A 25,974-nucleotide genomic window follows, 5' to 3' on the forward strand; every position below is an offset into this window, starting at 1 on the left:
AGCATAATAGAGCGACAATTTTTTTTATAAGTAACACCAATATAATAAAAGACAATTCTAATAACATTAAATACTGAGAATTATTCAAACTACATAAAAAAATTGAATACATCAAAGATACGGAATTTTTAAATGGCGAGTATTATAGAGCTATTATTATATATTTTTCTGTTTTTTTATTTGTCTATTTGGCAAGATATATTTGTCTTATATTTATTTGTTAATTTAAATTTTTAGAATAATTTTAATTATTAATTTCAATTTTATTTATTTCTATTATGGTTTTTTATTCAATTTACAAAACACTTATTAATTAATAGGACTATATTAACATTTATATTTACAATTTATGAAAAAGTCATGGTATGTACATTTTTTGCTAAATGAGCAGGTAAAAAACGGAGAGAGTAAATATTAATTATGTTCTACTTTTAAATATAAGTGTTGTACTTTAATCTTAAAATACTAGTATTAGACCCCTGTTTTGCATATTATTTATTTTATTCAATAGTTTTAATTAATTTTTAGTTAACAAAATAATTGTATTTAGTTAGTATTCTTTATATATATATATATATATATATATATATATATATATATATATATATATATATATATATATATATATATATCAATTACTGATGGAAACACAATTCCACCTACTAATATGATGAGTCGAGTCCTATAAAATTCGCCAACTAAAATGAACTTCATGGCTCGCTGAAGAATAATAAGTAAAAGACGAAATCAACTCGCGGATAAAACTTAACTCATATTAGTGAGGCCGAGTCGTATAAGACTCGCCCACTTAGAACGAATCCATATGGATTCACCTAAGAAGCAATGAACGAACCTCATTCGGTAAAAGTTGATAACTTTAAAGTATACTAAGATCATACATGAATTTTATTCGAGGATCTACAATTCCAACTCAACTACAATATCTATGACCTCGGAGATTTTAGAAGGCTCTAATCTTCTAAAAGAACAAAAAATACATTTCTATTTGAAATCATATTTTTATTCAGAAACACAATCCTATTTAACAGTTATATTCCTGCTCGAACTCATATCCCTAATTGGAATTCATTTCCTATTTATATTCTATTAGGTATACTCTCATCATCACTATATAAGCAGGTTGAGGTATGCTTATACGCACACATCATTACATTTACTAAAAAACTCTCTTAACCTCAGTACTGACTTAAGCATCAGAGTGCTCATCGAAAAATCACAGTCTGATCAGCAGTCTAACCTCTGTTTTGTAGATTAACCCGTTGAGAAGACAAACTCCATCAATTACAATTACTAAATTTTTGTTTGTATTTTGATAATTTTTTTATATATGAACTAATAAACATTTTATTTTATTTTTAGTTTTAAAAAGTAGTTATATGTCATTAGGACAAATTAATTAGTATTTTTGTTAATAAAATATAAATTATTATTAAATTATTAAAAAGATAAAATATATAAATTTATTTAACTAAAAATATCAATTTTATATTAATAATTTCTAAGGATCTATTTTTTATGATTAAATTTTTAGATTTCATAGCTCGTGTCCATCACAAATTTATTTCTATTTATCACTAATCAAACTAAAAATAAATTTTTAATTATTCTTTTATAGGCCTAATGACCCAAAAAGACCACATTTATGTCCAAACTTTTAAATCGTCTCAATAATGTCCAAATCTATATGATAACGTTTTAAAAAAACATTTAGAATGCCAGACTGGTCTGTTCTCAAAGAACAAATCGGTGGCTCTGTTCTCAGAAAAGATCTGAGAGCTCGTATGTTCAGTGAACATATGAAGACGAACAAGATGAAAAGGGCTTCGTGTGGTTCGTATCAGACGAAAGACAAAGCCCTCTTCTCTAAGAGTCCCTCCGGCGGCCGGCAGCAGAGCAAGTCGTCAGAGAGGATTTTTTTTTTAAAAAATAAGTAAAATGATTAAAAAAAAAGTATATTTAGGTCCTTTAATTAAATTTTTTAAAGGGTTTATTTTGAAAATAATTAAAAATATTAAGGTTATTTTAGAACTTTTTTAATAATGGACCTGACTCTGTTAACTATTATATTGAACGACATAATTTATTTATCTGATTTTAATAAGGGTTTAACTGTTCAATTTTGAAACAACGAAATCTTTATTGTACGAAAACAAAGTTTAAGGCTTACGTGTAATTTTGAAAAAATTACAAGGTTTTTTTTAATACGTTTTACCTTTCTTAAATACATAGAAAATAAATTATAATTATGAAATGTTAAAATGGAAATATATAGAGTTTAATAACTACGACGGCTATAGACATAGACCCTCTAATAAATAATATTTAATAAATTAATAAATTAATAATTTTAATAATTAATTAAATTTTAGAAAACGAACTTCAATATTACGTCTTATATAATATTCAATAAATTTAACAATTCTAATAATTAATAAACTTTTAATCCACCATATATATTAACCATTAGAGGGTCTACTATATTTTAATTAGAATTAATCTTTTTACATTAATCAAGAATAAATAACTATTCTTTATTAGAATTAGATTTACATTTAAATTAGTGAAGTTTTTACTTATCGAAGCCTATTATCATAATTTTGCTTACCCGTATATGTAATTGTTATGAATATAGATATAAGAGAGTTTTTCTAAAGCAACGTCAGAATTACCTGCTAAGAAATAATTAAATAAAGGCTATAATTGACACTTGAACAAAAAAAATATACTAACTAATTTAACTTCTCCATGTTTAAGGATTAATCCATTTTAAAACCTTTAACTTTACATCTTTTATTTATTTAATCCCTAGAGTTTTATCTGATCTTATATGATCTTTTAAACTTTATATTTTTATTTATCTAGTCCCTAAACGTATATTTAGTCTTAACTGGCTACTAAACTTTGACTTTTGGTCTTATCTGATTCTTAAATTTTGATTTTTTTGATTTTTCAAGTCTTCAAACGAATATTTATTTGAAAATTTGAGAAAGTAAAAGTTCAGGGATCAAATAAATAAAAAATACAAAATTAAAGTATCAAATAAAAAAATATAAAATTAAGAGATTAGCTAAGATTAAATGGAAATTCAGGGACCAAATATAATATTAAAGGACTTTAAAATGGGTTAATCCTGTTATTTATCCGAATACAACTTTTTTTTTTTTGGTAAGCTCATCCGGTTTCCAAAGCTTCGCCCTGACTAATCCGGATCCGATCCGCGTCGCGCACCTGGCATGGTGGGTGAGTCTGCCAGTGGGAATTTTCTGCATTCACAAGGACTCGAACCCGAGACCTTGCTTAAGCGATACCAAGCCGCTTACCACTTGGACCAACTCCCATTGGTTATCCGAACACAACTTTGCCGAAGGGAGTAAAGGATAATAAATTTGGCGGGAAACATTCATTTTGGCACCAAAAACATTTTCTCCGATTGAAAGCAAACATAAACCCTAGAATCCCAAAATGGTTTGAAAAGACAATCAATATGGGAAAAGACGACAAACAGCTATTAGCAACGGCGAAACAATCATATAGAAGTGCAAAGGAAATAGGGAATCGGCCAGAGGAGGCTCGCTGGGCGAATGTGATCGGAGACATTCTCAAGAACCGAGGCGAATACGTGGAGGCACTTAAGTGGTTGAGAATTGATTATGAAATCTCCACTAAGTATTTACCGGAGAAGCATTTGTTGCCTACTTGTCAGTCCCTTGGTGAAATTTATCTTCGCCTTCAAGATCATCAACAAGCTTTGGCTTATCAGGTTTAGCTCTTCAATTCTTTGATTCTGTCTAATTTGCTGTACAATATGAGAAGATACTATGCCGTTTTAGGAATAAATCTGGATACAATGCATCTCATTTAAAACAGTGAACCATAACTTGTAGTGTTACTAGGTATTACTTTGAATTACTTTAGGTAGCACGGGCACGGGACACGGGACACGGACACAGAGAAATAGTGATATTTTTGGGTTTTCTATGTAAAAAAAGTTAACTTTGTGTCTGAAGCGTTTTTGGGACATGTTGATTGAATGAAGTGTCCATAGTTACCCACGTATTGTTGGTTTATAACTCATTGCTTCCGAATTCTATCAGTTTCGACATGGGTGTGGTCAATAACGTAGAAATAAGTAATGAAACATTATGGATATCTATCAATATTGAAGATTATAAGCTTGGATTTTAGATAAACTCTGAGAAATTTTATGGAATTGGTTTATACTGAAGTAACCGTGCTTACTGGAATGAATGAAATGAACACAATGATACACATTCTTATGATATACTTGATGTCTTTTTTATTTTATTTTTCGTATTTGGTCTTCAAATAAGCTATTGAGTAATTTATATTTTTATTATCATAAGAATGAGAGTTTAATAGGAGAATGGGCATAAATGAGTTTTTGGCTTTCTTTTTTGTTTGTGTCTTGAATTATGAAGAATTATTCTACCGAATGATGTCTGTTAGGCTCTGCTGCTGCTTTACTTTGCTCAATTTGCAGTAGCAATGCCAGGATGTCTCAAGAAACAGATTCTGGAAGTTGGTTTATCATCAATTTTTTTTTTTTGAGAACTGGTCTAATGCATGTAATACAAGGAGCAAGATATCTGTCAGAAGTGTGTTCTTATTGAGGAAGCAAATGATAAAGAAAAAGATTTAGTTGATTATGTATGACCTCCTTGTACTTGGTTTTGTTTAGCAAAAGGGGCATTGTTTTTCATGAAATTGTCATATACTAATAAATTTGAAAGAGATATGAGTATTCACTCTATTGTATTGATAGATTTGAAAGTGATGCGAGTATTCACTTTATGAATTGAAGTAATGTTGCAGAAACAACATCTGGAACTTGCAAAGGATGCCGATGACATCATTGAGCAGCAAAGAGCCAGTACTCAACTAGGCCGCACATATCATGATATATTTTTAACATCTGAAGATGACCATAGTGCAGTTAGAAATGCAAAAAAGTACTTTAATTCGGCAATGAAACTTGCTCAAAATCTTAAGGAAAATCCACCTGATAATAAATCTTCTTTCCTTAAAGAATACATAGATGCACATAACAATATTGGAATGCTTCAAAAGGATCTTGATAATCTGGGAGAAGCTGAGAAAATCCTCAATAAAGGACTAGAAATCTGTGATGAAGAAGAGGTCAGAGAAGATGACGATGGTCGAAGCAGACTTCATCACAATCTTGGAAATGTTTACATGGAGCGGAGGGAGTGGACTAAAGCTCGGGAACACATTGAGAAGGATATCATGATTTGTAAGAGAATCGAGCATCTCCAAGGGGAGGCAAAAGGATATATTAATCTTGGTGAGTTGCATAACAGGGTTCAAAAGTATGAGGATGCAATTCGTTGCTATCAGAGGGCACTCAGTCTAGCAAAATCCATGGAAGATGAAGATGCTTTAGCCAAACAAATTAATGAAAATATTGAAACTGTAAAAAAAGCTATCAAGGTTCTGGATGAACTCAAGAAAGAAGAGCAGCAACTGAAGAAGTTAACAAGAAATAGGGCAAATGAAATGGATGCATCACGTGGGTGGAAACTTTTGAGGGAGCAGTATAAATTGCTTGATTGTCTCATTGAGAAGTCAAGCATGATTTTTGCGTGGGAGGAGGTACTTTTCTGTTCCGTATGGATTTTATCTTGTTTTATTTGCTTTGTCACATCAAGTTGTAATTCAGTGTACTGTTTCAGCAAAAAAAATTAAAACACTTAGAATTTATTAGAGAGCTTGGTGCACTACAATATTATTAACCTAGTCCTTAGTATTCTTTTATCAAAACATTTCTAATTTCTTAACACTATTTTTTTCGGTCAGGTATATTTGACTAGTCAATCATCAAATATCTTGCTATTCTAAACAACTGTGGTTATAATCGTCTTATTATTGAAGACTATTCAATTTTTTAATATTACGGTATCATGTGTTTCAGTCTTGTTATTTTATAATTTAGTCTCAATTGAATAATTGGTGATTTATTAAACAAACTTATGAAGATGGACTAGATGTTTTTTCAAAAAGGGAGGTTCTTATGGTGTTTGTTTAAATTAATTTTTTTTTGGATTGCTTATGCTTAATAACTCCCCTCCTTGATTGTTTAAGTTTGATAGTTGATATAAAAATAAGTCGTCCACACATGATCGCGGCAGTATATCTTAATTGTATGCGGCTTTCAAAATTTATTGATGGAGCTCGAACCTATTTATGCATCTAAAGCAGTGCATATTTTGTGATATTTGCAGCATGGAAAATATGCAAAATGGAAAAAGAAAATAGCACGACAACTTTGTGACAAAGAAAAGTTGGGTGATTCATTTCTGGTCCTTGGAGAATCATACCTCAAACGAAGAAGCTTTGATAAAGCCATTAAATGGATTACCAGAAGCTGGGAGACACACACCTCAATTGCCAACTTGGAAGTAAGTTTGTTGGTTATTAAGTCTACTCAAATTAAGTTTCTTTTCTTCATAGAGACCAATTATTTAAACTTCAGGATAGTTGTTGTCTTTTGATGTTCTTTTATGTTCATCATCAACAAACTCAGATTCAAGGCACGTATAAGTTAGTTGGGTAACTTGGAATAGAAATAGTGTTGGACTTGGTGACTGTTTACGATTTTTTTATTGCCGATGACTTACTTTTGATTGATATTGATTTCAGGGTCAAGCATTAGCTAAATTAAGCATGGGTGATGTGTTGGACTGTACTGATGATTGGGTGGGAGCATTGAAAGCTTTTGAGGACTGCTACAGGTAGTTGCTTCTGTACTTCAATTTATTTGGATGCCATTTCCTTTCATTAGATGATTACAAAATTGTGAATGAGATCCCAAAAGTGTGAGCTTTTGACTTAAATAGTTTTGTTTCTTTTACCAATGAAGCTAAAGTACAAATTGTGTTATTCAAGTAAGATTTAGCACATGATAGAGATGACTTTGTACTTTTCCATGCATGAAGCTGAGTGGGCGTGGCTAGTTTGAGAGATGCAACACCATTTGGATTGTCATCTGCAAACTTGATTTCCTGGTTGAATTTTTCCTCGTCACTTTTATAAAAAATTAGATCATCATGGGTGTGTTTGAAACGAGAAATGATTTTCCAGAGAGTTTAGTTTCTTTCAGTAGAAGCTATATTTGTCTGGGAACGAGAGTATGGTATTTGTCATAAATGCTATACAAAGTTTTGCAATAGTCAAACATGTACTCATCCTCATGTGAGTTAAATGGCAGCATACATATTGAGCATTTCTGTTTGTGGTGATGATTTTGCAATTAAGAATTACAAGGTTATGCTTATTGGTGGGAAGCATGTGGCTGAAGACTATATAGCATAAGATCATAATTATCATATGACATACATGGTTGTCTTGTATGTTGTGTTCATCATATGTTAGAATCAAATTTTTTTCCGTTGCTTCTTAGTTGTTTTTGCTTTTTCCATGTTCTCAAAAGTTAAATTCTTTGGCTTTCCATATGGTCACTATAAATGGATGGCGGCTTTGTGAAAAACCATGCAAAAATTGTCTTTCCTTGGACTTAATCGCCCTGATCTGATGAGATACCTCAAAGTGATGCATTACCTTCTTGGTTCATGGCAATGATTGATCCAAGATACTTTGCTTCCATGAATCTTTTTCGGTTTTCTCTGGTTATATTTTACCAGTTGTACGAGCCTCAATATCATTTGTTTACAAATACGCCATCCTTTGTAATTGAATAATTTTTTGGCAAAAGGTGTGCTCCTATTTTGTTATAATTATACAATCGAGAATAACCAAAGGAAAACAGATACAAATTTATATATCTTGTCTTCCTCGCAATAATAATTTTAAATTCTTGAATTACTATTAGTAATACTTTTTTCTTTGATCTTTAAAGTATAATTAGCTAAGTGTGATTGTTTGTTCTTTCTATTTTGCAGGATTGCAGTTAAAGCTAATCTGCCCCACATTCAGCTTTCAGCACTAGAAAACATGCACTACAGCAACATGATAAGATTTGATAATGTTGAAGAGGCCAGGTAAATCTGGATTATTGAATACCTCTCATCCAATTAGAATTGCTGATAGCAATTCGCTTGAACTAGACAATATGAGCTTGGAAGTTAAAGAAAGCTTGTAAGAGAAACTTGATGGTTCACAATTAATATTTTTAAAAAAAGCAACTGATGTGATGATTTTATACAGACTTTACCATTGGCATAGACAATTGTTATTGCTAAAATACAGACTTTATCATTCAGGAGGCTGCAGCTTGAAATTAGCAACTTGAAACATGAAAAAAGAAGGGAGCTTGAAACAAAGAATCTAGCAAGGGATTGCTGCTCTGAGACTGATACAGATGGGGATGATGATCTGTCAGATATCACACCTAATGCATCCCACTCCCCAAAGATTAACAGATCTGATGCCAGAAAATCAAAGCCTTTAGCGGTTGAAGAGTCAAATGATGATTTACCTTTGATTTCATTCATGCAGTCCAGTAAACGGGCATCTAGAAAAAATACAGCGTGTGTACAAAACCGCAATACTTCTGATAAGCTGGCTGTAACTTCTCCCAAACGCTTGAATAAGACTAGTAATCAGGAGAGAGTTGTTGGTCGTAAACGTGCCCGAGTTGTCATTTCAGATGATGAAGGTGAAATGGATGATGAGGAGAAGTTGGATGGAAGGTTTGATAAACACATGGTGGAGGATGTTGCTACTTCTGATGGATGTGGGTTATTAATTAACTTATTTGACATCTAGATATCAAGTTCTGTTGCATTAAATTTTATTTGTTATTTTCTTGCAGTTAGGGGGGAAAATGATAGATCTGCACCCAAATGTCAGGTATGTTCTGTACAAACATCTTAACGAGGCACCGTAAGTAAGTTTCCCGCTGGTGGATATGAAGCGTAATTGCCTAAAGCTCAACATTTTTGATTTGATAGGATATTTCAAGGCCTACGTCCAAGTGCGCTACCAGTTCTTCCGGCCCTGTTAATATTGAAGAAAGCAGCTGCTCCTGTAAATCTCTCAAAACAGTAACTCAAAGTGGACAAGTTTTTGGAAGATCATTGACTACTGATGAAGTTGCTTTAGTATCGGATAATATGGATCTCTCTGGAAGTCAAAGGGACAAATATAAAGCTGACTGTCTCAAGTTGCATAATTTTGCTGACGACAACAAAGTCAGTGATAATTTATTGCTTGTGTAAATTATTTATTTTGCAGTTCTTGCCTTAGTATCTTTCTGTTGGTTCTTGGTGTTGTCCAATATGCGCGCTCAACTGTTTTATGCAATGCGTAAGTTTTGATTACACCTATTTTGTGATTGTATATATATGCATGCTCATGAAACTGGTCCCTGTGAAATCTCTATCTGCTAACGCTGTCCTATTTAATATTTCAGGTTTTGGTACCCGATAAACAGATTTGTAATTAATAAGACCTATAATACCTACTGCACTTTTATTAGGGCCTGAATTTAATTTTGTACTTGGGACATCTGCTAGAATCTCCAGTTATTCTAATCTACAACTGAACTTTTTTTTTGTTAGATTTGCAACCATTAGGAAAGCACAGAGGCACTTTCACATCCACACACAAAGTTACTGACGTGTATTTAAGTTTACGTGGATACATATTTATCAAACAAGTTCGAAGGGATTAGGTAGTAATACATAGTATTAATTGTCCTTGTATAGACACCCTTCTTTCAAAAGAATGGCAGTTATCTATTAATAATTGTTCTTATTTGGAGAAAGTCCAAGGGGGTTGTAATTATTAGCTCTGGTAAGTAGTGGATAGAAACCTTTATCCAGGGGTTCACACTCTCAATGGCTGATAACAGTATTATAATGGCCTACTGGTTTAAAGTGTAAAATCCTATGAATTTTGTATTCTAATTCACGTCTCTTTCAAGTTTCTTACTCTTCCAGCCACTGTCAGGTCTTCATGAGCTCAGTGTACTGCTCTTAGGTCTGAAATCTATAACCTTTTCTCTCTACAGGTTCCAGCCCTTTAAGATGTCACTAGAGTAGGGTGATTTGAATTGTTCAGTGGCATTATCATTGAGACTATTTTCAAATATATTGTTGTGCTTCAGCCATCTGAATTTTGTTGATGTCAACATATTTTGCTAATGTTTGGTCTCTTGTCTTACTTGCAGCGATGCATCACATTTAAAATTGACAACATTGTGATACATGTTGAAGGGGGCCTATATTCTGCTGTTAACGAATTGAGCATCGAGTCTATAAAGGTAGAACTAGCTTGTTTATATTATTTGAGGCTTCCCACAGAGACGAGATCAAAGGGTGAGAACAACAGTTAAATTTTAACTTTTTGTTACCCCATCCTGTTCATACAAAACTATTGTGTAGCTGCTCATTAGCTAATCAAACATTACCAAGAGAGTTTGTACATTTTAATGGATGGACTACCTTGGTTCTTATGGCTGATCACATAATTTTTAATTGCAAACTGAAGTTCCCCTATTTTTCTGCATATTAAGTATACCTACCTTACCATACTACATGTTAGGTTTTACTTTGTTAACTAAAACTTACTTGTCTGAAACAATGCAAATCACGTCAAGAAGTGCAGAGTTGATAGGTCATTATTTTTCTGTTCTACATGCTTCATTTTCATTTTTCTGCTATTAGCTTCTCTGTTATTTTGTCTCCTTATTTGGTTTCATCATTTTGAATAATGTGTGCCATTCATCTCGTTAGGTCTCTTGCCCATCATTGAGCATATGAAATATGCTGAAAAAGTTTTACAATCCTGGGAAGCATTTGAAGTTTTGGAGGATCATCTAGGAAATATCATGATTGAAGTTTCTATTAACGGTATGTTTTGGAATTTAGTTTCTGTTCTTGGAAGTTAAATGATATTTTATATATTATCTTTCTTTTTCTTATTATCTGCTGGAAGCTTATCTACTGTTATGGAGAATTAGTCTCCGGTGCTTCTCTGGATCTCAATTACTTCAATCTCTCAGTGAAAGTGAAACGAAACTACGTCCTTGCCACATCAAGTCACCATTTTTTAAACGTCAACTAAATCTTCATGCTCTTACATATTGAATATTTTCAGATGTATAATAGATTTTATAACCAATTTGTGCAGTCATGCAACCAATTCTCTTCTTCTAATTTGGCACATAACATGTGTTCTTTCTTTTCCAAGTTCTTTTTTTTCACTCTTCAGACAATTGTTTTCATCCTTTTGACAGGATGGGTTCAAAAGCGCCTGATGAAACTTTACATTGATTTCTGTGAGGAATTACTTGAGACACCCAATATGAAGTTGCTTAAAAAGCTATACATTTCAGAGGTAGTAATTTTTTTCCCCATATGTGCAGATTAGTGGCAGGATAGGTTTTAGTTTTCTCAGAGGGCAATGTTCTTAAGATTCTTCTTTATTAGTAAAATTTTATTCTCCCAGGTTGAAGATGAAATTGATGCATCAGACTGTGAACTGCAAGATATATCAATAACGCCACTGCTGAATGCCCTGAACACTCATAAAACAGTTGCCATGCTCAACCTCTCTCATAATCTATTAGGTAATGGCATCTGACTCTAGATATTTAGTTTAACTTATTCAAATTTGTGTGAAGTACAAAACAAATTGTTTGTTTAGCATTCCCTTTTACTTTTGAGTGACAATTGCGTTGTTTTTTGGTTCATCTTTAATGCTTTTTGTTATTGTCTACCAGGAAATGGAACGATAGAGAAACTTCAACAGTTCTTCATATCAGGCCAAAAGTATGGTGACTTGACTTTGGATCTGCATTGCAATCGATTTGGTCCAACTGCTTTGTTCCAGGTTTATATACTGAAGCTGTTGCCGGTTATTGTTTTCAATTATAGATGTCAATAGTTTCAAATTTTTTATTTTCTCTATTTTGCAGCCTGCTATTTGTTTATAGATTATCCTGCTTAGTATTTTGCTTGCAACATAAACTACGAATCTGTTGTCTTTGTCTGTCTAATGTTTTTTTTTTTTGCTTATTCAATATTTGCTGCTGGAAATTTTTGTATTATTGAGCAAATATACAATCTTAACATGCTCGACAAACACATCCTGTTAGTGAGTGTACTGCTAGAATGTGACTACCACCAAATTAATTGTTGAAAATACATTGTATTCATCATATGATTATTTAATCTGTGATATAATGGAATCCTTTCTCCACATTTCTGCTTGCAATACTTTTGACATTATAACCCATTTCTGCTTGCAATACTTTTGACATTATAAAGATATATTGCTTGGAATAAATGTTTGAGAAAGATGCTAATCCTCTGTAATAAATCGTCATATCTATTTTGATAAGGATTCTAAGTACTTGAGAATGTGCTATTTGTTTTAAATTGCATAAAGACATTGGCTGATGTCCTCTCATCCGGCTCTTAATGATCATTTCTACTTTTAACTTTTAGATATGTGAATGCCCTGCACTCTTTTCTCGGCTAGAGGTACTTAATATCTCTGGAAACCGTCTCACCGATGCATGCGGATCTTATCTTTCAACTATATTGGAGAAGTGTAAAGGTAAAACTATATCCTTGCTGCTCAATCATGTAACTTCAAGCTTTAAATTGAATGAATTTAAACAGCTTCTCTATATCTTTGTTTGATTTACTGAGATGGTCACAGCCTTATGAATGTCTTTGTTAATATTTTTGTGCATTTGAGGTTTTAATGCTTGTGTTCTCAGCTATCTTTCCATTTCTTCTGATTAATGATGCTCTTTCTTATGTAGCCCTTTACAGTTTGAATATAGAGCGATGTTCCATAACATCTAGAACAATTCAAAAGGTTGCCAATTCTCTAAATTCTGGCTCAGTCTTGGCACAACTCTCTATAGGTACACTTGAAAAAAAAGCAAATAAATGAATGACGGGCTTGACATTACTTCTGTGCTTGATTAACTCTGACATTGCAGGACATAATAACCAGATATCTGGAAATGCTATTGTTAATCTGTTGGCTAAACTTGTGACCGTCAAAAGGTTTTTAACAGTACCACTCAATATACTTTCATTGATATCTCAGCATGCGTTCCAAATTGTTTGTAAATTATAAGTTTGATATGCAATTGAATTTTTTTATATAGTTTTGCAGAGCTGAATCTGAATGGGCTTAAGATAAACAGAGCTGTAACTGATAGCCTTTGCCAACTTGCTAAAGTGTCATGCTTGTCACGACTAATGCTGGGAAGCACTGGCATAGGAACTGTAAGTAGAATTTTACAGTTCTACTTTCTTTTGCGACTTGCATACTTTATGGAATTTCTGCATTCAGCTTTGGCATTTTTTCTGTAATTTATAAGTGGAAAAAATCTGTTCATTTTAGGATGGAGCTGTTGAATTAACTGAATCATTGCTCAGTGTGCCTCGGGAGTTTATGAAACTTGACCTGTCACATTGTGGAATAACAGCCACATATATTCATAAACTTAACACTGGGAGTACTCTGAACTGTGGCATTCTTGAGCTAAGCCTTGAAGGAAACCTTATTCTGCAAGAGGTTTGTTCTTTAAGCTGTTTATGATAACTTTAGTTTTCGTTGATTAAAAAATTCCACATATTTGTAGTTTCTGTTTGTTTCTGTTGGACGATTCATTTACTTGAGACTGAACAGCCTAAAGCTTCTACAAATACGCCTTAAAAGAAATTTACTAATATTTTTTTGGATAGTCGTCAGCAAGCCTCCAATTTGATTTTAAGAATTTGGTTCAGTCAATCTCTATTGTTTTCTTTTTATAAATCCTTCTGCCAAGATTTTTGAATTGGGGAAAATAGGAGTCACTCGTCAACTCTCCTAATGGAAGTAGAACTCAATTGTACCAGATTCAAAAATCATTTTTTGAAACAATCACAAAAAGAAAATTGCTTGTATTATATGTACAGGATTCTACTCTTATAGATTTACATTTAATGTGGTTTTGGTGGATACAAGAACTCAAGTTAATTTGAATTTATGTTCTAACACTTGTAGATTTGTAATGTATTGCTAATTTGTTTCTCAATTTTATGTTCCAACTTCTAACACTATCTGGATCTGGCTACTAGGCCTAAATCTTTGCTAAGAAGACCGCAATTTTGTAGTGAACCTCCATTGACCTGGAATATTGAAGAATATTGTACCTTGCGAGGCCTTTTATCATATATTAATCAGTAGCAAATGTACCTGAAATGTCGGACGCATGCATGGGCAGTTTTGTACCGTGTTGCTGCAGATGGCACTAGCACATACAATGCTTGCAAAAGCTGAATAGGATTTCAAATATAACTCATGCTCACTTTGGACTCTCTGATTTCTTTGATTGGCTGAATAGTTATGGTAGTGCTCTTTCTAAATTGTTTTCATGACAGGGTACAAATGCAATAACATCGTTGCTTATGAATCCAAGATGTTGCCTGAAGGTTCTAATACTAAACAAATGTCAGCTGGGGCTTAATGGAGTTCTTCAAGTGATTAAGACACTATCAGGTTTTAACAGAAAATCCAAATTAACATTCCCTACTCGCCCCTGCAAGATGTTTGTTGCTAATTTGTTATTTATTTGTTTTTGCAGAAAATCACCATCTCGAAGAGCTCCATCTAACTGATAACACCAACCCGGAAGATAAACATACAATGCAATGTGATTCAGTAGCCAAACAGGACAATTTAAATACATCTGATTCTTGGAAAGCTGACATTGATCAGGAGGCTTTATGCGCTCGGAACATCATCGACTGTAGTGAGCTTGAAGTTGCTGACAGTGAAGATAATCAAGCGAGGGTAGAAGCAGGTCACGAGTTTGACGACAGCTGCACAAGCTCATGTCAGAAGAATTCTTCTTTAGAGAGTCGATTCATTCAACAACTTGCAGCTGCCATTGGCATGGCAAAGCAGTTGAAGTTTTTGGATCTAAGCAATAATGGTTTCTCGAATTTAATCGCGGAAGAGCTTTACACTGCTTGGTCATCTAGATCAACACCTGATTTAGCTTGGAAGCACATTAAGGACGCGATCATCCATTTCTCAACACCACAAAATAAGTGTTGCACCGCAAAACCCTGCTGCACAAAGGATTAATTACTTGCTCTACTATATAACTCATGCTGAAGCTTCTCTTTTTGCAAGGTATTTCTTAATCATACTATGCAATTGTTATTATAATTATATACAACTAAAGAATCGTACGTGTATGTTAAATGTAGTGCTTCGTATTTATAACATGAAACTTACATTTTGTTGAGAATTTTTAATTTACAGAGGTAGATCTTGCTGTTTCGTATTGCACCCTTTGTTAATAGAAATGGCTAATTTTATTATCTAATTGTGGTCCTGTAATTTAACCACTAAATTTTTATTTTCACAATTCAATACACAATTTATCAAACTTTTGTAAATTGATACACATTTATTTTAATTGGCTGATGTGCTAGTATAATTCTTTTTCAATCCACATTATCTTCACATCTTAATGCACTGTAATTTACTCATTAACTTTTATTTTTTCATACAATTATACACGATTTTTGTATTGAGTAGCCTTCGTAACTTAAAAATTATGCACAATTACTTCACTTGTGGCATACACATATTCTTCCATGTTCATAGTAAACAGAAATTGCATAATCCATCAACAAATGAAAAAAATAACTAGAGCATACTCAATTATATGTAACATCAGAACCTTTAAAATGTAAATAATGCAATATAAAACATGCATATCGTAAACAAAATACACTTATAAGGTTTTCTCTGGGCGCACGATAGCTTGGTATTTCACGCCTTCTCCAATGGCGAAGAAACAGGGGAAGAAGCCGATCCAGAAGAAAGACGATAATGCTAAAGAAGTGTTGAGTAAGGATGACAATACTAATGAAGGTTCTAATGAAAGTACTGGGAAGAATTTGATTGAAGACAGGGTCACTGAGAAGATAGTTGAAGATGATTTGGGGAAACCTGCAGAGACATCTGTGGAAAACCCAGTTGGGGAAGAAGATAAAAAGAAGAAATGAGTGGATCTGGTAAAATCGAACAGAAGCAAGGATTCAGGCTCAAACTCCTTGAAGTACATTCCCCCTGTGGTAAATAATGGAATGCGTATAGCTAAAATTGATAATATGGATACCCTAATAGAAGAGGAACGATGGCAATTTGCAATCATTGGGAGTGTCTATGGGGTGACGCCTAGATTTTACAAGTTACAGAACTTCATTAAAAATAGATGGGAGAAGATGGGTATGGTGGATTTCCATCAGGTTAAACCTAATCTGTTTGTGTTTGTTTTTGATTCAGAAGATGGAAAGATGAGTGCTATGGCAGATGGGCCTATTACTTTCGATAAGCACCCATTGATCCTATAGGAATAGACGAAGAATATGTCATTTGATGTAGTTGAAGTTGCTTCGATTCTTGTCTGGGTTAAATTCCCTATGCTCCTATGGGAGTTCTGGAATCCTAATTCTCTGAGCGCTATAGCTAGCTTTTTAGGGAAACCATTATTTGCTGATAGATGCACCAGAGAAAGATCTAGATTGGCATATGCCAGAGTTCTCATTGATATGAAATTGAAAGGCATATTCCCTGATGTGGTGATTATAGAAGATGGGGAAGGGATTCAACACACTCAGATGGTAGAATATGAATGGAAACCTGTTGTTTGTGAGGTTTGCAACAAGCTAGGTCACAGGAATTGTGTAACCAAGCACGTATGGTTGGCCAAGAAAGATATAGAAGAAGCTGTTAACATTACTAAAGGGTCTACTGTGGAAGAGAACAAAGTTACAGAAAAAGAGATTATAGAAACAGTTGTTATTCCAGATGACACTCTTGGACCTCTGGAGGAAGAGGCTATAGCTGCAGTTGTAACCCCAGAGAACACTCCTAGTCCTCATGAGGAAGATTTTCAGCTTGTCACCAACAAGAAGAAAAACAGGAATTTGTTTAAGGAAAAAGGAGGAGGAGGAAGCACCCAGACTGTAAATAGAAGTAATCCAACAAATCTGAATATGAACTTGAATAATAGAATGCCCAACAAGAGGATTGTAAAACCTCTTGATAGAGGGAAATAATTTTGCTCAGCTGGAACATCAGGGGGCTTAATGAACCCCTGAAACAAGCAGAAGTTAACCACCTGCTTGGTAAAAATAATGTGGTTGTTGCTGGTATCCTTGAGACTAGAGTTAGAGCTAGTAATAAGGATAAAGTTTGGAAAAACTTAAATATGAGGAATTGGAAGTTGATTGATAATTATGAATTTAGTGATAATGGGAGAATGTGTATCATGTATGATGATAGTAAAGCTAAAGTTAACCCTATTAGATTTACTGATCAATTGATTCATTGTGATATTAATTTAAGGGGGGGGGGGGGGTGTAGTTTCAAATGGACTCTCCTCTATGGTGCTAGTTGTATTAATGATAGGCAAAGAATGTGGACTGAGCTTGCTGATTTTGCTAGAAGTGTTGATGGTAACTGGATTGTCCAGGGTGATTTTAATGCAGTTATGGGAGATAGAGATAGACTTAGTGGGAATGAACTGGATAATAATCATGCTCTGGAAATGGTTAATGGTTTGTCTTCAGCTGGTTTGAATGAGATGAGAAGTTCTAGTTGTTGGTTTACCTGGAATAATAACCAGATGGATGACAACAGAGTTTGGAGAAAGTTGGACAGAGTTCTATCTAATGGCCTCAATGAAGAGATGCAGAATTCTTATTATGAAGTTCTGCCTTGTTATCTTTCTGACCATAGTCCTATTTTGATGAAAATTCAGGAGAGAGGAGATAGTAGCATTAAGAAGAACTTCAAATTCTTCAATTACTGGACTTCTAATCATGAGTTCAGAGAGATAGTGATGGATGAATGGAATAAGAAAGTCAATGGTTTCACCATGTATGGAATTGTCAAAAAGCTGAGAGCTATAAGTTACAGATTGAGGAACCTTAATAGGAAGCATTATTCTGAGATTTCTCAGTGAGTTATCAAGCAGAGAGAAAGACTTGATAGAGTTCAAAAAGATTTGTAGCTGGACCCTATGAATGAGTACCTGTTATGTGAAGAGAAAGCAATGTCTATTCATTTCAGATACTTGTTGAGATGTGAGGAAAGTTACTTGAAACAAAAGTCAAGAGTTAACTGGCTTAAGCTTGGAGATGCTAACACCAAGTACTTTCACAACTCTATTAAGCAGAGGAATAGTATGAACAATGTCCCTGTTTTGAAGTTGGAGAATGGAAATTATGTGCATACTCCTAAAGACATTCACAAAGAGATGACAAATTTTTATACCAAGCTCTTCAATGACACTGATGAGGGTATGAAGCATATTGATTATAGCATTATAAATGCTGATAGCAAGCTGCCTTCTGAGGATAGTGACTCTCTTGTTAAGGAAGTTATGGAAGCTGAAGTAAAGCAAGCTGTTTTCTCTATTGGGTCTGATAAGGCTGCAGGGCCTGATGGGTACAATAGTTTCTTCTACAAAAATACTTGGGACATCATCAGTCTGGATCTTACTAAAGCTGTGAGGGAGGCATTTACAAATGGTAAAATTCTGAACTCTATTAATAGCACTACTCTCGCTGTTATTCCTAAGAGTCTGAATGATGAGAGTCTAAATGATTTTAGACCAATAGCTTGTTGTAATGTTATTTACAAAGTGATTACTAAAGTTATTACTTCCAGATGAGTCCTCTTTTAACTAAGATTATATCCTAAAACCAATCTGCTTTTGTTCCTAGAAGATCCATAGCTCATAATATTATGCTTGCACATGAGCTTGTCAAAAATTATCATAGGCAGACTGGGCCTCCTAGGCGTCTTCTTAAAATTGACCTTAGGAAAGCCTATGATTCTATTTCTTGAGATTTTGTGGAGGAAATGCTTATTGGCCTCAATTTTCCTAATGAGTTCATCATCCTAGTAATGAATTGCATTAGAACTCCTACCTTCAGTGTTATGTGGAATGGAAGCTTAGGTGATAAATTTAAATCCTCTAAAGGGTTGAGACGAGGGGATCCCATGTCCCCCCCCTTATTTTTGTTCTTTGTATGAATTATCTCTCTACCTTACTGTCTAATCCCAGCAATGAATTCCAGTATCACTTAGGTTGTAAAAACTCAAGCTCAATCACTTAATTTTTGCTGATGACTTACTTTTATTTTGCCATGGAGATCTGGAGTCTATTTCTTATCTTAAGAATATCCTTTGCTGTTTTAAAGATACTTCTGGCCTTAGTGTTAATGTTAATAAAAGCAATTATTCTGCTGTAATGTTGACCATGACATCAAAAATGACATGCTAAGAATTCTGAATTTTAAAGAAGGGAACCTGCCTATGATGTATCTTGGTATCCCTCTCATATCTGCTAGATTGACTAAAGAGGAGTGTAAGGGTATTATTAGTAAGATCACCAGTAGTATTCATAGCTGGACCAGTAAAGCTATATCCTATGATGGAAGGATTCAACTGATTAATTATGTGATCATGAGTATGCACATTTTCTGGGCATGTATTCTGCTTCTTCCTAAGAGTGTTTGCAAAGATATTCAAAGAGTCTGTGCAAGGTTTCTGTGGACAGGGAAAGATGAGGGCAAGTATAATGCCATGGTCTCTTGGGATGAAATTTCTAGGCTTAAAGTTGAGGGTGGATTAGGGGTTAAGGATATCCACATCTGGAATAAAGCTGCAATCACTAAGCATGTTTGGCAGATTTACAACTATCCTGATCCTATATGGGTAAAATGGATCAAAAACAATAAAATCAGGAATAGGAGTTTCTAGAGCTTGAAGTGTAATGATAGATCTAGTTGGATTTGGAGAGGAATCTTAAATACTAGAAGTGATGTTAGGAAAGTGTTGGATTACAAGATTGGTAATGGCTCAGGAACAGAATTTTGGTATGATCCATGGATTAATGGCTGCACAATTATGGAGAAGTTTCCTAGAGTCAAGATGAGAGACTCTGATATCCCCAGAAACTCCAAAATTGCTGCTCTTTGGAAGAACAGTAGGTGGGACTTTCCTGATCCCATTGATGAAGCCTCTTCAGAAGCTTGAGAGTTCATTAAGCAGAATTACAAACTTAGAGAAGGTATAGTTGACAGCATGAAGTGGAATGTTCTGAAGAATAATAAGTTCTCTATCAGCAAAACTTGGAAGGTGTACAGGACTGACTATAATAGCTTGCCTTGGTTTAAAATTGTGTGGGGAAAAAATTCTATTCCTAAACACAGTTTTATTCTTTGGCTAGCTATAAAAAACAGACTCAAGACCAAAGATAAACTGAAAAGGTGGGGTGTGACTCCTGATGACCATTGTGTTTTGTGCAGTAATGGAAAGGAAAGCATTGAACATTGCTTTTTTAACTGCAGTTTTGCTACTGAAATTTGGAAAGCCATGGGAGCCATTTGCAGAATCAATCAGAACATTGGGTCCTGGAGAAGAATTATCAGTTGGTTTAGCAGAAAGAGCACTAGGAAAAGTTTTTCAGCCAACATTCGCAGAGTTATACATAATCTGGATCACCAGAAACAAGAAGATTTTTCTGAATGAGAATGGTGTGCCTGCTGAAGCTGTGAAAAGAATTAGAAGCATTCTTCTTGACAAGTTCAATGGTTACAGCACTAGTACTTCCTTTAATAGCATTATGTATGATATACAACAATTATAGTTCTTGCTTTATACCCCTGAGGCTTTTGTAACAGGGGTAGTTTAGTGTCTTTGTGTTGTAGTATCCTGAGACTTTTGTAGCAGGCTTTTCTATTTTGCTTTCTTAGTTGTTTTGTTGGTTGGACTAGGGTTCTGTTTGCCTTGAGGCTTATGTAGCAAGGTCTTGGAGATCCTCTTGTTCAGTTTGCCTTTTTTTGTTGTTTGTTGCTTTCCCTGAGGCTTTTGTAATAGGGGAGCTTGAGGTTGTGGTGCTGGCTTTCCTTTGGCTTGTAAAGGGAAGTCTTGTTTGTCCCTCTTTTGGTTTTCATCAATAGAGCTTTTGGTTATTTCTTACCAAAAAAAAAAACATGCATATTGCTGATAATTTGTAAATACGAACTTTTAAATAATTTTTAACTTTTTGAAAAATTTATAATAAATACTCCATTTTTAACAATAATTGTAATTCATATCTCATTTGCTAAAAAAGTCAGAAAAATACTCGGTGTTTAAAATTCCTATATGTTACTCTAAAATCTGTTTTGTTATATTAATACCTATTTTTTTAAGAAAAGTACTTTGTGTACTACTCTTTCTCTCTCCTGCCTTTTCTCCATCTTTTTTCTCTTCCTCTTTATTTCTTGGATTAAGTTGAAAATACCCAATTTGCTCAAAATAGTATCAAAAATACGAACACATTTCTATTTTTTTTAGGACAACACTTTTTGAATAAGAAAACCTGTTTTTGTACGTGATTTATGAGAAAAGTTTGCACCCAGCACGTGATTTGTGATTCTCATCACAAATCGCGTTTTCTCTCAAGACAAAGAACATCGATAGAGACGGCAGCAAATCGGAGGAGACGACAAAAAATTGGAGGAGGCGGCAGCAAATCGGAGAAGCCGACCTAGGCAACAATAGGTCGGAAGAAACGGTCCAACTTGAACTGATGTTGTTTTTGCTACTTCTTTGATAAGATCTACCTTGTTTCATATGTGAACCTTTTAATTTGCAGAAAATAGAATTGTGGATAAAGAGTTTAATCATTAAACCTGGATATTTTCATTTCTTCTATTTCTTGTTGTCTTCTTTCAAAATTCTTCTATAATTTGTTGCTTTAAATGCTGCTTTTCTATATCCTTACATGGTATGATGATTTTGTTGGAGGTATCAAGTTATTTTGTACAAGATTTGTTTCATAATATTTTTTCACCAAAAGTATACAAATAGTATATCAAAAGTATACAAATTTTATATTTAAATAAATAGCAAAATTATTTTATATAGTGCTACCACAAATTGCTAACTTTTACCTACAAAATGAGATTTTTACTTAGCCAAATCAAATGATAGTTCTATTGCTATGTTATTTTTAGTTCAAAAAGTGACTGAAAGATGAGTTTCTTATGAACGAGGTTGGAAAATGGTACTCATGTGATTTTGTACAAACTATGCTTTAGTTCTAAACTATTTGGTATCTTGCGCTCTTTTTCATGAATTTCATTTCTAATTGGGACATTTTGAGATATGAAGTGTGTTTAATGATGGACATTTATGCAAACTGGATTACTACCCACCGTCCCTACACTTTACCCTTTTACCCTTTTCCCTATTTCTATACAAAACTAAAACCTCTCAATCCATTCAAACTAAAACCATATTCTACATGGCTGTCCTCCTTCAAGAGGCTGTTTCCGACTGCGACCAGAAACGTCGCAGCCGAGTTTTTTTTTTAAAATGTATAATTAATTTTTTTTGTAATTTTAGTTATTTTAGAAACTTAATCGATTTAATATTTACTGAATATTAGTAATATGGCTTAATATTTTTTCGTACGGCTGAATCAGAATCTGTGACCGAACCTTTGTAACGCTCACCCCGAGCACATCTCAAACCCTTGTTCTGAAAAAAAAATCGATCGCTGTAATCAATTCTGTCACCGCCAAAATCTTCTAAATGAACCTGCACAACATAAATAATTACGTTTAACAATTTATAAAATTTAACACATTTTTTTAATAAATATACTGCAGGCGGCGATATTGTTCGCCGCCGCCGGTAGAAAGGGGGACGTCCTCCGGGACGTCCCTTCACAAGAAAGGACTTCCCATATGGGAAGTCCTTCTCAAACGTCCCTTCTTGAGAAGTGACTTCCCATATGGGAAGTCCCTTCTTGTGGAGGGGCTTCCCTTGTTGTGGAGGGACAATTCAGAAAAATAAAAATAAAAAACCGTTTTTTTATTCCGGAAAAGCCGAAAAAACTTGTTTTCGAACGTCGATAATCGTTATCCGACAAATTGTAATCGTTGTCCGTCATTTTAATAGACTTTTTACGTATTTGTTCGAATGAGTTGAGAGAAGTTTTTGGTTTTGGTTTTACTAGAAGGGCGAAAATATCTTTTGTAGGGGCAGTGTTAAGTAAAAAGGGCCGGCGAATAGTAAAATTCTTATGCAAATGAAGATTTTAAAGATGAAGAAGAATTTCTTCAATTATAAAAGATGACCACATTGACATGTCTTCAAACTTTAGAATCTATAGGGATTTGAAATGTTCTGTTGAAGAAGAAGCATTGCAGCAGAATTCTGAAACAATTGTTGTATACTTTGTGTGTACCACACATATCCAAAATAATTATGTTTCATATTACTTTTTATATACTTTTATTATATAGTATCACACTTTTAATATAATTTGGATATAAAGTAGTTTTGTTGTACTTAATTTAAATACTATTAGTATACCTTTTATATATTTTTGGTATTTAATAACACATTTTTGATGTAATTTGGTATGCTTTATGTATAGTTTATATGCTACGCGTTCAATAAATTCATGACACATCCAGTACTACAATAGTGGGGTTGAAATTTTAAATATAAGTCACTTTTTTTTTAATATTTTTTAATAGAACTCAATTAAAAATTAAATATTTTTTTAAATTGTGGAAGTATTTGAACCCACGACATAATATTTTACTGCCCAACATTTATACAATTGAAGATATAGTTCTACCAAATAATTATTTTCTAATTTAAAGTAACCACCAAATGGAGAACGGATTGCCGAGTTTCTATATTTAAGAACATTGAACATGATTATAATTTTTATTATTTGATAAAGGTCATCTTTTTATATTTCTTGAATGTATTTATTTATTTAACTTTCAATATAGCTGTATTTTTATTCTTTTATTAATAAAATATTTGTTATTACTTTTGAAAAGAAAATTGAGGATATTAAATTTTTAGCTAGAATTCTAAGAATGAAAAAAATGATATTTCTTGTAACAAAAAAAAATGATATTCTATTCGAGAAATTTTTAGGTAGATTCAGTCTACCACGTCATCCGTGAACTAGCCTATTATATTATGACACGTCATTAAAATAATGACACTATTGTAATATTATTATTCAAAAGTGTAAATAAGTAATGATAACGTAGCACATCTAATAGGGGCGAAGCAACCTCGCCAGGAACGAACATCGCTAAGTCAAGCATTTCACCGACCTGATAACAACGTCCGACCTTCTTAAAATCATAGATCATACGACTTGGGGGGTCACCGGATCGATGGGCATTCGAACATCATCCGGGACATTCAGGGCTGATAAGGTCGGACCCAGGATTCTATCCGGGATCCGGGTTATATTCGCCTCAGACCCGATCCGAGCTCCGGGTTCATAGACCCGAAGGATCGGATCATACGACCCGAGCTTCGGGATACTCTCAAGTACCAGAACCATGATAACTTGGTCCCCAAGTTATCCGGGCTTCAAGGTCCGACCGGGCTCCAAGGTCCTGCCCAAGAGCACACGCTCGTGTACCAGATCCTGGGACCACAGAAGATCTTCTGACAGGTACGTGAGGAATGTTCCCTCTTGAAAGCCAGTTGAGAAGCTATGTGCCTTCTACGGGCTATGTGTCATCCACGGGCTATGTGCCATCTACGGGCTATGTGCCACCAGCGGGCTATGAGCCATCTACGGGCTATGTGCCACCAGCGGGCTATGTGCCATCTACGGGCTACACGCCACCAGCGGGCTATGTGCCATCTACGGGCTATGAAATATCAACGGGTTAAGTATCATCTGCGAGTGATTTTGACCCCGAGCAATGACAACCCCGGGCTATCCAGAAACATCAGGTTACTCACGCCGAGCAACTTGTTTAAACTTGATCTCGGAATAACAAAGAACCTATACTAGCATTTTTCTCCCAACTCTGAGTCTAGAATCCACGAAAAACCTAGAAAGTCACACTAACAAAACTAGCTCGGAAACCGTGCCGAGTTGTTCATGAAACATGTTATCACATACATAGTCAAAATTTTCAAGGATACAAAACAGGGCAAAAACTTCACTCAGAGAGACAACAGCAATATCACAAGAAAATATAGGCATTCAGACAAGCAAAAACAAGCATGTATATAAAGAAAAATATTCAAGTCTTACAAAAAGAGAGCCCGAAGCTCAACATTCCAAAACTACAAAACTTATGAAACAGAAAATTGTTCAAAAATTACAAGGACAACTATCTCAGTTCGGACCCTGGCCCTGATCATCAGCAAGATAATCTTCGATATCTGCTGGCACATCATAATCCTCGGGCAGCTTCTTAGCCCGGCGATGCAGCTCAAGCACATCCAGCTTGAAATCCGAGACGTCGACATCGGCTCCAAACCGGATTTTCACAAACTCGCCGACTTGAACCTCGCCGACGTATAGCATCCTCCGGAAATCTTCGTATAAATCCTCCTCTCGGGTTGCGCCCTCCACGACTTGGGCCTCGGCTTTCTCAGCTCGCCCAACGGCCTCCGCCAGCTTCTTCTTTAAATCTTCCACTGAATCCCGGAGCCCCTTGGAAGCCAGCTCGTTCCGACGAGTAACGTCAGCAAGCTACTTCAAGAAATCCTCTTTCTCGGCAGACTTCTCAGTCTCCAGACGACTGACGTCACTTCTTAACTTTTCTAGCATCTCCAAGTCTTCCGACCTTCGATCCTCGGAGTTCTTCAGTTGCAATTCCAACTTAGCAACCAGGGCGGCTCCATCGGAAGCTTTCTTCTCGGCGTCAGCAGCACGCTTCTCAGCATTTCGAACCTTAGCCTGCTCGGACAGAAGAAGGTCCTTGGCCAGCAAAAGATCGACCTCATTCTTACTGGCATTCTGGTTCGCCAAGTAGGATACTTAAGCTGCCTGAAATCATAAATCAAGCACTATAAGTACATGGTAGAAAACACAACACGAAAAATTACTAAGTAAAATGTAAAAATACCTGGAGACAGAGAGAA

At 34.5% G+C, this 25,974-nt stretch overlaps 5 protein-coding genes across 6 annotated transcripts; all 5 read left to right on the plus strand.

Annotated features, from left to right (window-relative positions):
• The first annotated feature begins 3,386 nt into the window (after positions 1-3,386).
• Positions 3,387-15,356, plus strand: LOC126655235 (protein TONSOKU). Of its 2 annotated transcripts, none has more exons than XM_050349307.2 (20): positions 3,387-3,781; positions 4,855-5,652; positions 6,282-6,458; positions 6,700-6,791; positions 7,959-8,057; positions 8,280-8,752; positions 8,831-8,868; positions 8,970-9,209; positions 10,190-10,337; positions 10,755-10,871; positions 11,258-11,358; positions 11,470-11,590; positions 11,744-11,853; positions 12,471-12,582; positions 12,794-12,898; positions 12,977-13,043; positions 13,148-13,268; positions 13,387-13,560; positions 14,409-14,526; positions 14,612-15,356. In XM_050349307.2, the coding sequence occupies exons 1-20, from the start codon at positions 3,506-3,508 to the stop codon at positions 15,115-15,117; spliced, it is 3,993 nt and encodes a 1,330-aa protein (XP_050205264.1). In that variant the 5' UTR covers positions 3,387-3,505; the 3' UTR covers positions 15,118-15,356. The 2 variants fall into 2 exon arrangements, with proteins under 2 accessions (XP_050205264.1, XP_050205266.1); XM_050349309.1 differs by having other exon boundaries at positions 3,690-3,781; positions 4,844-5,652.
• Positions 15,357-16,412: 1,056 nt separating this feature from the next.
• LOC126656849 (uncharacterized) lies at positions 16,413-18,013 on the plus strand. The gene is made up of 2 exons (XM_050351472.1): positions 16,413-17,012; positions 17,096-18,013. The coding sequence occupies exons 1-2, from the start codon at positions 16,413-16,415 to the stop codon at positions 18,011-18,013; spliced, it is 1,518 nt and encodes a 505-aa protein (XP_050207429.1).
• A 57-nt stretch (positions 18,014-18,070) lies between these two features.
• On the plus strand, positions 18,071-18,958 carry LOC126656850 (uncharacterized). The gene is made up of 2 exons (XM_050351473.1): positions 18,071-18,677; positions 18,834-18,958. Exons 1-2 carry the CDS (start codon positions 18,071-18,073, stop codon positions 18,956-18,958), a joined length of 732 nt encoding a protein of 243 aa, XP_050207430.1.
• Positions 18,959-19,332: 374 nt separating this feature from the next.
• LOC126656851 (uncharacterized) lies at positions 19,333-20,094 on the plus strand. The gene is made up of 2 exons (XM_050351474.1): positions 19,333-19,773; positions 19,819-20,094. Exons 1-2 carry the CDS (start codon positions 19,333-19,335, stop codon positions 20,092-20,094), a joined length of 717 nt encoding a protein of 238 aa, XP_050207431.1.
• A 48-nt stretch (positions 20,095-20,142) lies between these two features.
• Positions 20,143-20,707, plus strand: LOC126656852 (uncharacterized). The gene is made up of 2 exons (XM_050351475.1): positions 20,143-20,365; positions 20,409-20,707. The coding sequence occupies exons 1-2, from the start codon at positions 20,143-20,145 to the stop codon at positions 20,705-20,707; spliced, it is 522 nt and encodes a 173-aa protein (XP_050207432.1).
• Positions 20,708-25,974: the final 5,267 nt, after the last annotated feature.

This window comes from Mercurialis annua, linkage group LG7 (genome assembly GCF_937616625.2).
Source record: "Mercurialis annua linkage group LG7, ddMerAnnu1.2, whole genome shotgun sequence".
Taxonomy (NCBI): domain Eukaryota; kingdom Viridiplantae; phylum Streptophyta; class Magnoliopsida; order Malpighiales; family Euphorbiaceae; genus Mercurialis; species Mercurialis annua.

Coding starts and splice junctions, on each gene's coding strand:
- LOC126656852 (XM_050351475.1), top strand. CDS start 20,143: ATGAAGTGGAATGTTCTGAAGAATAATAAGTTCTCTATCAGCAAAACT. Junction 20,366..20,408: donor TGACCATTGTGTTTTGTGCA/GTAATGGAAAGG, acceptor TTTTAACTGCAG/TTTTGCTACTGAAATTTGGA.
- LOC126656851 (XM_050351474.1), top strand. CDS start 19,333: ATGCTAAGAATTCTGAATTTTAAAGAAGGGAACCTGCCTATGATGTAT. Junction 19,774..19,818: donor ACTATCCTGATCCTATATGG/GTAAAATGGATC, acceptor AGGAGTTTCTAG/AGCTTGAAGTGTAATGATAG.
- LOC126656849 (XM_050351472.1), top strand. CDS start 16,413: ATGTCATTTGATGTAGTTGAAGTTGCTTCGATTCTTGTCTGGGTTAAA. Junction 17,013..17,095: donor GAGGAGGAAGCACCCAGACT/GTAAATAGAAGT, acceptor ACCTCTTGATAG/AGGGAAATAATTTTGCTCAG.
- LOC126655235 (XM_050349307.2), top strand. CDS start 3,506: ATGGGAAAAGACGACAAACAGCTATTAGCAACGGCGAAACAATCATAT. Junction 6,459..6,699: donor CCTCAATTGCCAACTTGGAA/GTAAGTTTGTTG, acceptor TATTGATTTCAG/GGTCAAGCATTAGCTAAATT. Junction 8,058..8,279: donor GATAATGTTGAAGAGGCCAG/GTAAATCTGGAT, acceptor TTTATCATTCAG/GAGGCTGCAGCTTGAAATTA.
- LOC126656850 (XM_050351473.1), top strand. CDS start 18,071: ATGAATGAGTACCTGTTATGTGAAGAGAAAGCAATGTCTATTCATTTC. Junction 18,678..18,833: donor TTTTAGACCAATAGCTTGTT/GTAATGTTATTT, acceptor AAATTATCATAG/GCAGACTGGGCCTCCTAGGC.